Below are 13,237 nucleotides of genomic sequence, written 5' to 3' on the forward strand. Positions count from 1 at the left end.
AAAAACAAAACAAGGCTCAGGAAGGGGAGGCACTCATGCCGGCCTGTGACTTGCTGCAACTGAACACCAAGCACAGGAGAGGTTGTGGGCAAATCTTGGTACCATGAAAAATGACCAAAACAGCCTTTTAATACTCGTGTTTCCTTTCCTTTCTAAGGCGCTCTGTCCCGTCCCAGTGCCACCACAGCTGCGTCCCGGGCCAGGGAGCCGGGTGCCTACCTGTGGCTTCATTAAGAGACCCAGGACCTTCTCCTCTGCTGCCCAGGAAGAAGAACATTCTTAATGTGGAGTTTAGTAAATCTGTGGATTTTTGATTTGTTAAAACAAGAGCCTACTGACGTTCCAGTGATCCCCTGATAACCCAGGGAAAGCCTACGGTGCGTGCGCTTGCGTGCGGTAACAGCACGGTTTACTGCAAAGGCTGGCGAGACTCGTCAGGAGAAAGCCAAGGAGAGAGGCAGAAAAAAAAATCTGTGATAATCTAACAACTACCTTTAAGATGGGGGCGAGAAACAAATAAAAGATGGGTTTCTGGGCCACTCCCCGGCCTTCAAGGGCCGGCTCCGGTTCTGACCCTGGCCTGCCCCGGCCCGAGACCACAGGTTCCGACGCGGCTCTCCCGAGGGCCCCCAGCCGGCTGCTCCGTGAGGACTCTCTGGTTCCCAACACTGAGGCCCAACATTCTCCAGTTCTTGACGGGGCCTTGCATAGGGGACCCCGAATCAGACGCGCAGAGTTAGTGCAACGGAAGATCGATATAACTTTATATTACTTTACATCAACAAGCCTTTACACACACACAGGCCCTGTCCAGAAACAAGCCTATGTATTTACAGACACACAGTTGTACATATATACATGTTAACAAAATACAGGGCATCCAAAAACTAGATCCATCTCAGGATACTTTCTTTACGTTATTCAACGGATACCTTTGAAAAATTACTTCCCCATAATCTAAAGTAGCCCCTGGACCAAAAGTTAATATGGCTGGTTCCCACTCATGTCCCCACAGCACTGACTTGCCCTCACTCCTTGGCATCCGCCCCCACACCGTACTGTGGGTTGGCGCTGGTTCAGGCTCCTGGTTGGCGGGGTGGGTCCGAGCACCTCCGCCAGCCGGGGGTCCTCAGGAGTCCAGCTCCAGCTGCTCCTGATTCTCACTGAGTCTCAGCATCAGCTGCTGCTCATAGTACAGGCTCTTTGCATAGTTTATCTCTTGTGATAACTTGACAGCGAGGACCTCTGACTTCACATGGACCTGGGAGAGAGAATGGAGTGAGCACCTGCCCCCGAGGTGGGGGACAGTCACCAGACCCAGCTGCAGACCAGGACATACACTGTTAAGAAACAGTTTTCAGGGCCCTACTCCCAGTTAATGCTGATTCCGGGTAGGGGGGCATTTCCTGGAATCTGTGTCTAACAAACTCCCCAGGTGACTGTAGCCAGCCTGTAATCACCTGAGGTGGGGACTCCCTGTACCTGAGGGCTGGCTTCAGCTCTGAGGGGTGAGGTTCCGCTGTGCAGGCTCAGAGCGTGAATAAGGGACTGCACCTTTGGGATTCAAATCCAAAGTTGGGCACACAAATGCCTCGAGGCTTCTCATCCAGAAACACCAAGCTGCTCACTAGCCTTAAAGGGGCTACAATGCAGCGGCCAGGCTCCCCATGAAAAGGAACTTGCGGAAATAACTCACGCTTTTGGGTGTTAACTCTATTAATCTATCTGCCCTGACTTATGCCAAGGACCCCAGGGGAGCCTGCACAAGCCAAGCCAAATCCAAATGCATTCCTGGGCAGGGAGGAGGCCAGCGGAGAGGCCCGATAAGGCTGGCTGCTATTTCTGATCTGAAGAAAGACCCAGAGATAAGCAAGAGTATTTGAATGACACAACATTCTCACATTTGGGCTTCAGAATCCTAGCATACCAGGTGAGAGCGAGCAGGACCAGGTGAGAGCGAGCAGGACAAGCCACCAGGTGAGAGCGAGCAGGACCAGGTGAGAGAGCAGGACCAGGTAAGAGAGAGCAGGACCAGGTGAGAGAGAGCAGGACCAGGTAAGAGAGAGCAGGACCAGGTGAGAGAGAGCAGGACCAGGTGAGAGAGAGCAGGACCAGGTGAGAGAGCAGGACCAGGTGAGAGAGAGCAGGACCAGGTGAGAGAGAGCAGGACCAGATAAGAGAGAGCAGGACCAGGTAAGAGAGAGCAGGACCAGGTAAGAGAGAGCAGGACCAGGTGAGAGAGAGCAGGACCAGGTGAGAGAGCAGGACCAGGTAAGAGAGAGCAGGACCAGGTAAGAGAGAGCAGGACCAGGTAAGAGAGAGCAGGACCAGGTGAGAGAGAGCAGGACCAGCCCTGAGTCTCTTGAAGAGACCCCGAGTCCAGATGGTCTCTCCTCCCAGGCTCCTGCTGAGCCAACAGTCCCTCTCCGTGTGGCCTGGGGTCCACAGCATCTGGCTTCAAACCCCAGCTCCTTCAGTGGTGGCCACATAATCATGATCAAGTTGCTTGCTGTCACCAAGCCGCCTCACCAGCCAGGTGGGGACAAGGACACTCCAGGATCTAATGGCCTGTGGGAGGTACTTAGTATCCAGCCCAGCATAGGGTGGTTATTAACAGCCACGTTCTCACTGAAAGTCCTGCACCAACAGCATCTTCTGCCCTTTGGAGGCAGAGATAAATCCTATGTACAAATATTTATTGAGCATGTCCCCTGGGTGGGGCCTCTGCTTCTTTGCACAGGAAAGTAAAGCTGGTTTCTGACTTACACAGGAGAAACAGGCTGTTGTGCACTCTGACCACTTCTGAGACTCAATGCGCCCAAGAGCCACACTTTAGGAATAAACCCCTGCATCATGCCAGTCGGTCCTCACTACTGACAGCATAGATGTCCGTCCCCACCCCACACCGACGGGTCACTGAGGCACAGGGGCTGAGGCAGGTGCCAGGGCCACTGGGAGCAGAGCTGGGTGGGGGAAGCATCACCCTGGTTAACAGGCACCCAGCACCTCCATGCGGGCAGCACTCCTGGGGGTTAGCAGCCCAGCCTAACCTCGCAGTGAATTCCCGCTGAGGAGTGTGAGCAGGGCCAAGGTGCCCCTGGGGCCCTTTCTGTCTCTCACCCTCTGAACACGGGTTTAGGGGCACGGAGGGGCGGCGTGTGCGCATGCACTCACCATGGGCTTCTGCTGGGAGGGGCCGGGGATGGACACTCCGCTGCTCGTGTTCCCCGCCTTCTTGGTCACCTGCACGTACACCTTCCCGTGGTCTCTGGAGACGAGGCAGTGGTAGAGATCGTCATACTTGACTTCCAGGAAGATGGCCTCCCGGTCCACGTAGTCCCCACTCTTCAGGAAGTAGACGGCCTTGGAGGAGATGAGCACGCAGTAGCTGTCGGTGTTCTCCACGGCGATGAAGCTGCAGAGCAGGGGGGCGTGAGCAAGGCACCCAGGGCTCTCTCCCTGTCCCTAAGCCAGTGGGGCAGGGGGGCTCCCCGGTGCACTCCGGTGTCCAGAGGCCTGACCTTGAGCCCAGGCTCCCTCCCTCGCTGCACCTTGGGGTCCTCGCTTATAAATTATGGACAGAAATGAGGCTGGGATCATGGCCCTAAACAGGTGCTTAGTCAACATCAGCGCAGGAGGACGACCAACAAGAGGGACCACCTCCCCCCTGAAACTGTTGTGTGGGTGTTTCCAGTGAGACTTTTCAGCCTTAGCTTAGAGAAAACTGTATGCTTTGTTGGACAAAACAGAGGAAGAAAAAATGTTTTAAACGTGGACTGAAGCAGCTGAGTAAGTTCTCTGCGAAAGCAGGGGAGGTGGACACGGTGCCAGCAGACGCAGGACAGGAGATGCGGCCGGACAGGAGGGAGGGAACCAAGCAGGCCGCCCAAGGGGATGACATAAGGCTCTCGCATTTGCACCGACATCTACTTTCTCAGTTCTGAGAAGCCACCAGCCTCTGCCCGGCCCCTCCAGTGACAGGGCACCAGGAGACCTCCAGTCATTTTCAGAAAATCCCAATAGGGTGAAGGTGCTTTGCCAGTCAAGCTGTCACCCTGATTTTCCTAACTTTCAGCCACTGTTTCTAAGGGCTTTGGGGCTACTCAGAAAACATCTCCCCCCTCTGCCCCCACGAGCTCCTAAATATGAAGGAGAGATTTTGCACTCCAGCCTCCCAGATCTGCTCTGAATGGACAGCAGTGACCTTGGTGACACTGTGACCGCTCTTGGGTCTGGTGCCTCCACACATCTCGTGACAGCTCCCACAACGGGGTGGCCCTGTCGGAGACAGTGAGAGAGCGGACAGTGGCCAGAATACTAAGAGCTGACCGCAGGCTGGCTGTCAAGCCGAGGCCCTGGACCTTGATGTCAGGAGAGGAATTTGCAGACTGCTGCTCAGAGCCCAGGCTCCCCTGAGCTGCTAGGGGACCTGGGTCCCAGGGTGGCTTTGTTGTCATGTCAGGGAAGGAGGTCTGCCTGCTGGGGACAGGAGGGTTTCCTTTCAGTCCCAAGCATTGCCCCTGGGCTTAGAGGCGCCCAGCCCCGCCCTGCGTTCAGAACACTTGGTGTCTCTCAGCCCACCTGCTCCTCCCGCCGAGGACTCACAAGCTCCAGCCTCTCCACGGAGCCTCTCAGTTTCCCCAAGGAATACTCCACCCCCACCCACCGCACCCTACCCCACCCCACTTTTGAACTCTTAACTGCTTATCTTCTTCCCTTTTTTCTTTTTTTATATCTTTATTGATTTGAGAGAGAGGAAGGGAGAGGGAGAGAGAGATAGAAACATCAATGATGAGAGTTATTGATCGGCTGCCTCCTGCACGCCCCCCACTGGGGATCGAGCCCACAATCCGGGCATGTGCCCTGACCGGGAATCGAACCTCAATCTCCTAGATCCTAGGCTGACGTTCAACCGCTGAGCCACGCCTGGCCGGGCTTAACTGCTCACCTTCTAACACACCACACCGCCTGACACTCACTGTCCTCTTTATGTGCGCTAGACGGACTCTCAGCTGTGACTATGCTAGTGGAACAGTGGGGTCCATATCCACCCCCATCCTCCCGGCTCCTGGACACCACCAAGCCTACTGTCCAGTACTTGCTCAGCAAGGATCTGCCTGCTGCCAGTCACGATTTTAATCGCAGCCTCATGCAACAAAACTGGAGTTTATTCTTCTATTCTAACCGGTGGGTAGTGCCCAGAATGTAGAATTGTAAAGTCATGATGCCCAAATTAGAACTAAGCTTTGGGGCTTAGGCCACTGGGCACAGAATCCCCCCACCAGGGCGCTGCCAGCATAGGGGGGCAGCTTGGCTTCCTGGTGGAATTGCATGGAATCCACACAGCTGGTCCAGGAGGAAGGGAAGGGGAGAGAGAGAGAAAGGGCACGGCAAACAGCGCTTTCCGACAGAGGAAGCCCATAGGACTGGCCAGGACTTGCCAGGAACCAGGCACAGACCGAAAACAGCGTGGCTTCCAAGCACTGGGGTCCGGCAGGTGGCTGCGATGCTGTACTAGCTCTCGAAGGAGATCCCCAAAGCTGGCCAGTGCAGTTGAGGTGGACACCCCCAAGCTGGCCAGTGCAGCTGGGGTGAGAGCAGGAATACGCACTAAAAACCCAACCGAGATTATTTTCCTTCCTTGGCCCGGCACAGGATGGGGCCTTCCTGCCCGCTCACCCTTGCCCCCACGCTCACCCTGCCTGACAGCCCCTGTGGCTGACATTTACGCACAGCCCTAAAAGGGCCAGGCTTTCTTCTGTCCGGCAGCTGTTCTCACAACGGCCGAGCCACTGGCGTTACCAGTGCACTTTCCACTGGGACTTTTATAGGCTTTAAAATAGACTCCTTTTCAAGATACCACAGATGGCGCAAGTCCTTGTCAGGCCAGAACTGTTGGAGGGCGGGTGGCTGAGCTGGGAGGCTGTGCTGGGTGGCACTCCCCACAGTGCAGACTGTAGGCTGGCGGGCAGGACTCTGGCCAGGCCAGCGCCCCCTTCGTGGTTCAGTTTTTCGTCTGATAGAGACCGTACTACCTGCCAGCCGATACTACCTGCCAGCTTCCAGCGCAAAGTGAGTGAAGTCAAAATAATTCCACGCCATAAGGAACAGGGAGGGGACAGGAGCAGTAAAGGGGCACAGAGCTCTACTCTGTGAGTCCAGAGGCCCCACTCACACCCCAATGCTACTGCAGACAATAACATTTTCCTGACTTTTACATGAAATGTTCTACTGTCTTTTTAGATCAAAAGCAGGTCAGAGCCGAGGGTATAAGCAAGAGGGAGGGAAAGGGAGACAGCGACGCTGCAGCAGACAGCTGGACAACTAGGGTCCCCACCATGTCTGAGCAGGAACCCAGAGACTGACCTGGCAAACAGCTCCGTCTCCATTCTCCTCCTGCCCCTTCCTTGGCAGCCCACAACCAAACGCACACGCGCGCGCGCACACACACGCACACGAACACACGCACATTTTTTTAAAATTACAAAATCTGGAAACCACATCAAAGAATAATTGAAACCAAGCTGGAGATTAGGGGTTCCCTCTTGTAATGGAGACTGACTCCAAACTAGTCCCTGCGAGAGAGGAGGGAGAGAGGCAGGGTATAAGAGAAGCAGGGCCCCAGCAGTGCTCGGGGCAGGCTCCTCTGCCAGCGGGCCCTCCCCGCTCCTTTCTCCTCCGAAGCTGCTGCACCGCCCTCCCTTCCTGGCCTGCCCCCCACAGGCTCCCACGGGCTTCACTGGAGGCTCAGGGTTGAGTCCTCTCTTTGCCCCCCTGTAACCCTGCTGCAGCAGTGCTGCTCCTGGCCCATGAAGGAGTGACGCTGGAAACCTCATGGCTGACACAGGGGCAGGAAGCCACAGGGTCTCAGCTGGTCCTGAGTGCACACTGCTATTCTCTGACCTGCTAGGGACTCGGAGGGAGGGAGGGTAATAGCATGTGGCCAGAAACAGAGCTCGGGAACAGCGTCATCCCTCACACACAAGAACCGAGAGGCCACCCAGGGGTCTGCTGGCACATCTTAGGTTGCTGTAGATACTGCAATTAATCCTATAAAAAACAGGATTTTTAGACTTTGGTTAAAAGTTTTACTTTTAACTCTTCTTTAGGGAGAGAAAAAGGGACCTTGGGTCAATGCCAGAAAGTTTCTTTAGAGAGAAGGGAAGGCAGGGCCACAGCGTACGCCACTCTCTGAGCATGAGGGCACCAACAAGGCCTCGACCATGGATGATAGCCCAGACCACGGCCAGCTCGGGGGCTTTACCATCACCAGCCCAGACTCACACTTGGTGGCAGGTGTAATGCCTTCTCCAGGCCACACGGCCAACGTGACCTTCTCCCTTCGGCACATCTCTCCCCATCCTGCGGGACCAGGTCCACAGCCCTCCCCAGCTTTCTAGGCACGAATCAATCCCTGCCCCTGTGATCCCGTAACACGTGGCTTACACGTCTATTTTAAAAGCAATCATATGTTACAGATAGTGGGTAATATTGTCTGTTTCTCCTGCTAGACTATAAACTTGTCAAGGAAATAACAAATTTCCTATTCGTCCTGGCACACAGTAGGATTCAACAAATGTATGGGTTCAGTAGTCTCAGAAACTGAGGACAAGATTACGTCGTACGGTCCAATGGAACTTGCCAGAGCTTGCGCAACCTCAGGTGTTGGATATATTTCACCCTGTAGTAAAGTTAAAGAATCCTCTCAGAACTCCTGAGTTTACATATTAAAGATTTAGCAAGCCATTAACCTTGATCAGATGGCTGGAAAATCCGCCAAATCAAAGGTTTAATTCAGTGACATATCAAAGAATGTCCAATTCCCTAAGTGTCAGTGGTTAGGATAGATTATTCCCTGGTTCAGAAAAGGAAGCTGCTGAATTCTACTTCATTCCTCACAAGGACCTGTCTTGTTTTTGCTTTGAGACTGTCTATTACTACAAGGTTCATATTTATAATCACGTGCTACTAGAATCAACACTATAACCTGTGCTCAAACACACATATTTCTGATTTCTCTCTCTCCATCTGGAGCATCTCAAGAAGGGCAGACAAGACACAAAATGCCATAAATACTGTGTTCACAAAGGGGGCAAGAAGAGAGAAGTTTACTCTGGATTTTCTTTCTTTCTGTGCTGACTTTGCTAACCATACCTGAATTTATTTCATCAAAAAGAGAAAGGACTTATCTGGTTGGTGCTTGTTTATTTCTTTATATTTTTCTGTATTAAGAAAATCTCATGAATGTTATTTTGAAAAACTACAGTTTGAAAATACAATCCAACTGCCAAACTCCAGAACACAGAGTGTCAGAGCAGCTTCCTAGGTCAGGTGAGTGGCTCAGGGGCACCTGTTTTGAAAAGGTAAGAGCCACTCTGATGCTCACAATGCCAGTGTGTAACTCTGTCTGTGAAGAAGGATTAGAAATAAACCAGGTACCTTTTCTTTTCTTTTTTTTAAAAATGAAAATGAGGTTCCTGGCTACAGACAGACATTAGTTATAAAGAAAAATTAATTTAATCAGATAGAACAAATTTTACTTTGACATCAGCTTAAGCCAGAAGATTCCTATTTCAAAACCAAAACTGAGAAAAATGGGAAGCAATGTAGGTAATTCCGTAACGCTCAGAGAAATACTGGGTTAATCTGAAGCTGCCTCTTCAGCTGGCCAGACCTTCAGTCGCATGTCAGTAACTATCTTTTCAATACTAATTAATTAAATAAAATGGAGAAACTGAATGAAGCCTGATCTGGGAGCACAGAGCTGAAGTAGCCATGGTGCTGGGACTTTGTGGGGCTTTCACTCCATCAGGAAGCAATTACACAGTACTTTCCAGAAGTGAGACAGTGAGTCTAACTGGAAAAATGTGGAGACATTTAGTTAGAACAGTAGAGCGAGGTAGTAAAGACCCTTCTAAGGGGGTAACTCTGAGAGAAAATATGCAAATAATTAGGTCTGTAAACATGTTCGTAATTATAACTCGAGGATAAAAGTCAGAGGCATAATTGGGACTCGTGTGCTTTTCCTGAAAACCCCCTTCTTGCAAAGTGATGCTTCTAATGCTCATGTCGCCGCGAGGACCCAGCCTGACCACTGAGGGACCATCAGGGAGACCCTGCCGAGTCCCTAACCCTTCCTCGGGCACTGAGGGTAGCTGGGAGCCATAGTCCCTCGCCTCCTTTCACACTCACTGATGAGATTTGCCCCACACATGGGTGGAGACACATGGTTTTCATCTTTAGTCAGACTTCATTCATGCCAGTCTCTCTCCCCAGTTCACATGAATCTCAAGAGTTTCAGGAAATTTCTTTCTTCGCCTTCGCTCTGATTCCCGTTTTCAGCTTTTTGTGGCTGTTCTCAGGGTGTGTGGCTCACTGGGAGCTGTGCACACACACTTTCTCCCCGTGTTTTTGGCACATGTCATTCTACTGAAAGTGAATTTCACAAGGACCACAGATGGAAATTAAAAGCACAATGTACAGTAATTTATAATCTCAACCTTTGACCAATCCCCCCCCGCCCCCCCGCAAAGATGGAAAAGTGAACAGGTATTACTGTAATGTTAAACTGCAGCTCTCGGGCTGCCACTCATTCCTGTTCTAGGTGCCGAGGGCTCCTCCATGAGTGGAACAAACACAGCTCCCTGCCCTCATGGGGCCACCATTCCAGCAGACTCTGCCCTAGGCCCTGCTGGACCCGTGGGATGACTTCCAGGCATCTTATCCAAAGGCCAAAAGTTCCATCAGCAAAATGGCAAAAATAACAAGTTGTGGCACCAAATCCTCACTGCAAGGAGGCAGGAATATACAGTCATCCCTGGAGTGACCCCACCGAGATTCTGGATACTGGACAATGACTAGAACTGAGGCTGGACTAAGAGAACAGAACGTATTAATGACACAGGCTGTCCTCCCTCGATCCCTATGTTGAAGCCCTCACCCCAGTGTGACTATCTGGAGTACGAAAGTAATTAAGGTTAAATGAGGTCATAAGAGTGAGGCCCTGATCCCACAGGATTAGTGTTCTTAATTGAGAGACACCAGACAGAGATCTTACTCTCTTTTCTGTTCCATGTGAGGACACAGTGACAAGGTGGTCATCTGTAAGCCAGGAAGAGAGCCTTTACCAGTAACTAAAGTAGGCATCACCTTGACCCTGGACTTCCCAACTTCTCAAAGTGTAAGAAAATAAATTCTGTTGTTCAAGCTACCCAGTCTACGGTGTTTTTTTACGGCAGCCTGAGCCGACTGAGAAAATGTAATGCACCTCCATCATCAAGAGACCTCTCAGTAACACTGCAGGGGGCTTGGGTTTCACAGAACACATCCAGGAAGACACCATCCTATCCAGCAGGCAACAAATTAATTCTGGGTTTGACTGTTGATGTCCCCATTCAAAAGCTGCTACAAAAACATGAGATGAGGTCAGTTTAACATGGTCTCTGCCAATGACCTTGAAGGCTATCCTGAGAGTTAACCTCTGCTTCAGACACTTCTCCACCAACCAAAAATAGTCACAGTCCTCAGACATTTCCCTAGCTTTATCTTAAAGGAGATACATAAGCATTAAAAGAAATTAAACGAGCCCTGGCCAGGTGGCTCAGTTGGTTGGAGCCTCATCCAGATACCAAAAGGTTGCAGTTTGACTCCCGGTCAGGGCACATACTTAGGTTGTGGGCTCAATCCCCAAGCATGGGAGGGAGCCAATTGATGTTTCGCTCTCTCCCCTTCTCTCTCTCAAATCAACAAACATATCCTCAGGTGAGGATCAAAAATAAAAATAAATAAAAGAAACTAAACTAGCATTTTGCTACTCATCAGGCATAACTAACTGCTTTCTCTGGGCTGCTGCTGGTTCTAACACCTGTTTAGGTCAGAGAGCATTTTACACAAAAAGGTCTCCGCAGAATATCCTAAAATATTGATACACTGAATTCTATCATATCAACTCAGGATAATGTCACTAGTTTAAACTATAAGATCCCAGGACTATAAGGCTCCGCATTCAAAGAGCAATAAAACAATCGTAAGAAAATTGGATTCCCCCAATTTTCAGCTACTAGTTGTTATTGGTTTGTCTGTTTTGTTTCACTAGCTTAGCAGCAAACACTACAACACCAAAGTTTAAGAAAACTTTACAGGGAAAACACCCCCTAAAACTGAGAACATTTCATTATCTTCTCTCTGATCTAGAAAGAAACTAGAAAGAAACAGCCATTTTGTAGAAAAGAAGCATTAAGGCCCCTCTGAAACTGTGTGAGAACCACAGCTTAAGGAAAAGGCTGTTTCAAGCAGTTTACCTGGACCTATAACATTTGGGCTGCGGAATCTCTAACCAGCTCCAAGGTCTGAGAGCCAGATGATACTCAGGTCAGATGGGAGCTTCTTAGACTCAGAGACAGAAAAGACAAATCGTGAACCGACGTGGCAGGTTCCCACTTACAATTCATTCTGTATGTTGTCCGTCAGCTTGAAGAGCTGCTCCTGCCCCTCCGCCTGGCTCTCAGAGTAGCGGGGAAGCAGCCCCTGGGGCCCGGTGCAGCACCGCGGCTTCCGCACCCGCTGCGCTTGGGTCCTAGGTGAGCAAACGAACAAAAAGCAAAGAGGTGAGGTGCTGGGTTAAAGTAATTTCCCAGCCTCATCTGAGACAAAAGCATGACTCACTATAAGACATACTCGGAATTTAGTGACCAGAATTAAACCTCGGTGCTAGCTGTGATGCACAATGAGGTTGGGGTTAGAGACACCCATTTTGAATCAGAACCTTGCTTCCCCGTTTTCTAGCTATGTGATCGTGGGCAAGTCAGTTAATGGTTTTTACCCCGGGTTCCAGCTTTCTCTGTAACATGGGAGAGGCTGACACCTGACTCGCAGGGCTGCTGTGAGGGCAAATAAAATCATGCCTGTCAAGCCCGTGACTGACAGAACCTGGGCTACCTATCCACTCATGGTGGCCGTGCCTGCTGTGACCATCACTACTGGACCTCCACCTGGTCCCGCCCCACTGTCCTAGGCATCTCCACACTGGCAGGGGGTCGGGAAGAAGAGCGAGGACCTGGGTGTTTAAAAGCACATAGCCAGCTGCTGGATTTCTTCTAAGATGAGCTCGGCTGCCTGGGTGCGGGCACAAGAACCACGTGAGGAGGAGGAAAGGGCCTGTGGGCAGGTCCCAGGCTGCAGCCCGCGTTAGCAGTGGCTCTCACTCACGCCATTCAGCTGTCGGCAGCCCAAAGGAATCTGCTTTGCTATGGCTTTCAGGGCAGGGATGTTGTCTCTGTCCACAAACCACATGAAGGATAACTGATAAGTGCTTTTTGGTGTTTTCCTAGAAACAGGAGTCTGTATTTGTCTTGGAAGGGCTGTGCATATTTCAGATGACTGATAAGACTGTGCTGGGTTTGTCCATGGCCTTGTACTTGCTGTACTTTTCACTATTTGTTCCTGGATTCCACTGAAGCACAACACCCCTCTCTAGACACATCTAGGCGAGGCACAGGTGTACCTCGAGTCAGCACTGCAGAACCAGGCCCTACAGTTGTGCAGAGACTTACTTGAAAGGGCCACAAGTGCCCTGGGAGGCCAACTGGGGTGGCGATGCAGGCAGGAAGAGTCAGCAAGCTGCCACAGGACTCACAATTGGCCAGCTGCAAAACCATATAAGTACAAAGCCCTCCTGGACCCAGTCCTGCCCTCCACTCCCCAGGCCAGGCTGTATGAAGTCCCACACCTGGGGGATGTTTGCTCTGTGCTGGAAAGCCAGAAATCTAGTGATAATTTTTTAAAGCTCACTAGTAAGAGTGCCCTGAGAACGACTAATTGTGCCCTTCAAGGGTGAGGTAGGGACTGTAAAGAAGTCTCAACAGCCTGCACTAAAGGAATGGGTAAAATAACTTAATTTATATCATATACTCACTCCCACTAGGCACAGGCTCAGCTCCTTGAAGGCTCAGGCCTCTTCTGGGCTGTGTAGATCCCAGCTATTGACTGAAGGGGGCGGACAGTGTAAGGCTGCTGCTAACCCATCAGTGAGGAGGTGGGCAGAGCTGGTAGGGACACAGCCAACCGGGGCAGGTAAGGAAACCAAGGGAGGGAGTGTGGGGGCTTCCCCCACAGCAGAGTCCTGCTCTTCTCCCCTCTGAGCAAAACACCCAGTCATTCCAAACACTGCCTGGGGCAGGCTAGTCGAGTGTCTTTTCCCCCAGGCACCCCTACCCTTCTGTCCCCCATGGAGCTCCTA

At 51.3% G+C, this 13,237-nt stretch overlaps 1 protein-coding gene across 2 annotated transcripts in view; it reads right to left on the reverse strand.

Moving 5' to 3' along the window:
- Positions 1 to 736: 736 nt before the first annotated feature.
- Positions 737 to 13,237, reverse strand: part of VPS13D (vacuolar protein sorting 13 homolog D) — a 208,616-nt gene continuing 196,115 nt past the window's right edge. For both annotated transcript variants that reach the window (XM_016205659.2, XM_016205658.2), the window contains 3 exons: positions 11,444 to 11,575; positions 3,175 to 3,415; positions 737 to 1,261 (listed from right to left, as the gene is read on the reverse strand). In XM_016205659.2, coding sequence (XP_016061145.2) covers positions 1,130 to 1,261; positions 3,175 to 3,415; positions 11,444 to 11,575 — 505 coding nt within the window. In that variant the 3' untranslated portion in view covers positions 737 to 1,129. The remainder of the gene's footprint in view (positions 1,262 to 3,174; positions 3,416 to 11,443; positions 11,576 to 13,237) is intronic.

Source organism: Miniopterus natalensis, chromosome 9 (assembly GCF_054644295.1).
Source record: "Miniopterus natalensis isolate mMinNat1 chromosome 9, mMinNat1.hap1, whole genome shotgun sequence".
Classification (NCBI taxonomy): domain Eukaryota; kingdom Metazoa; phylum Chordata; class Mammalia; order Chiroptera; family Miniopteridae; genus Miniopterus; species Miniopterus natalensis.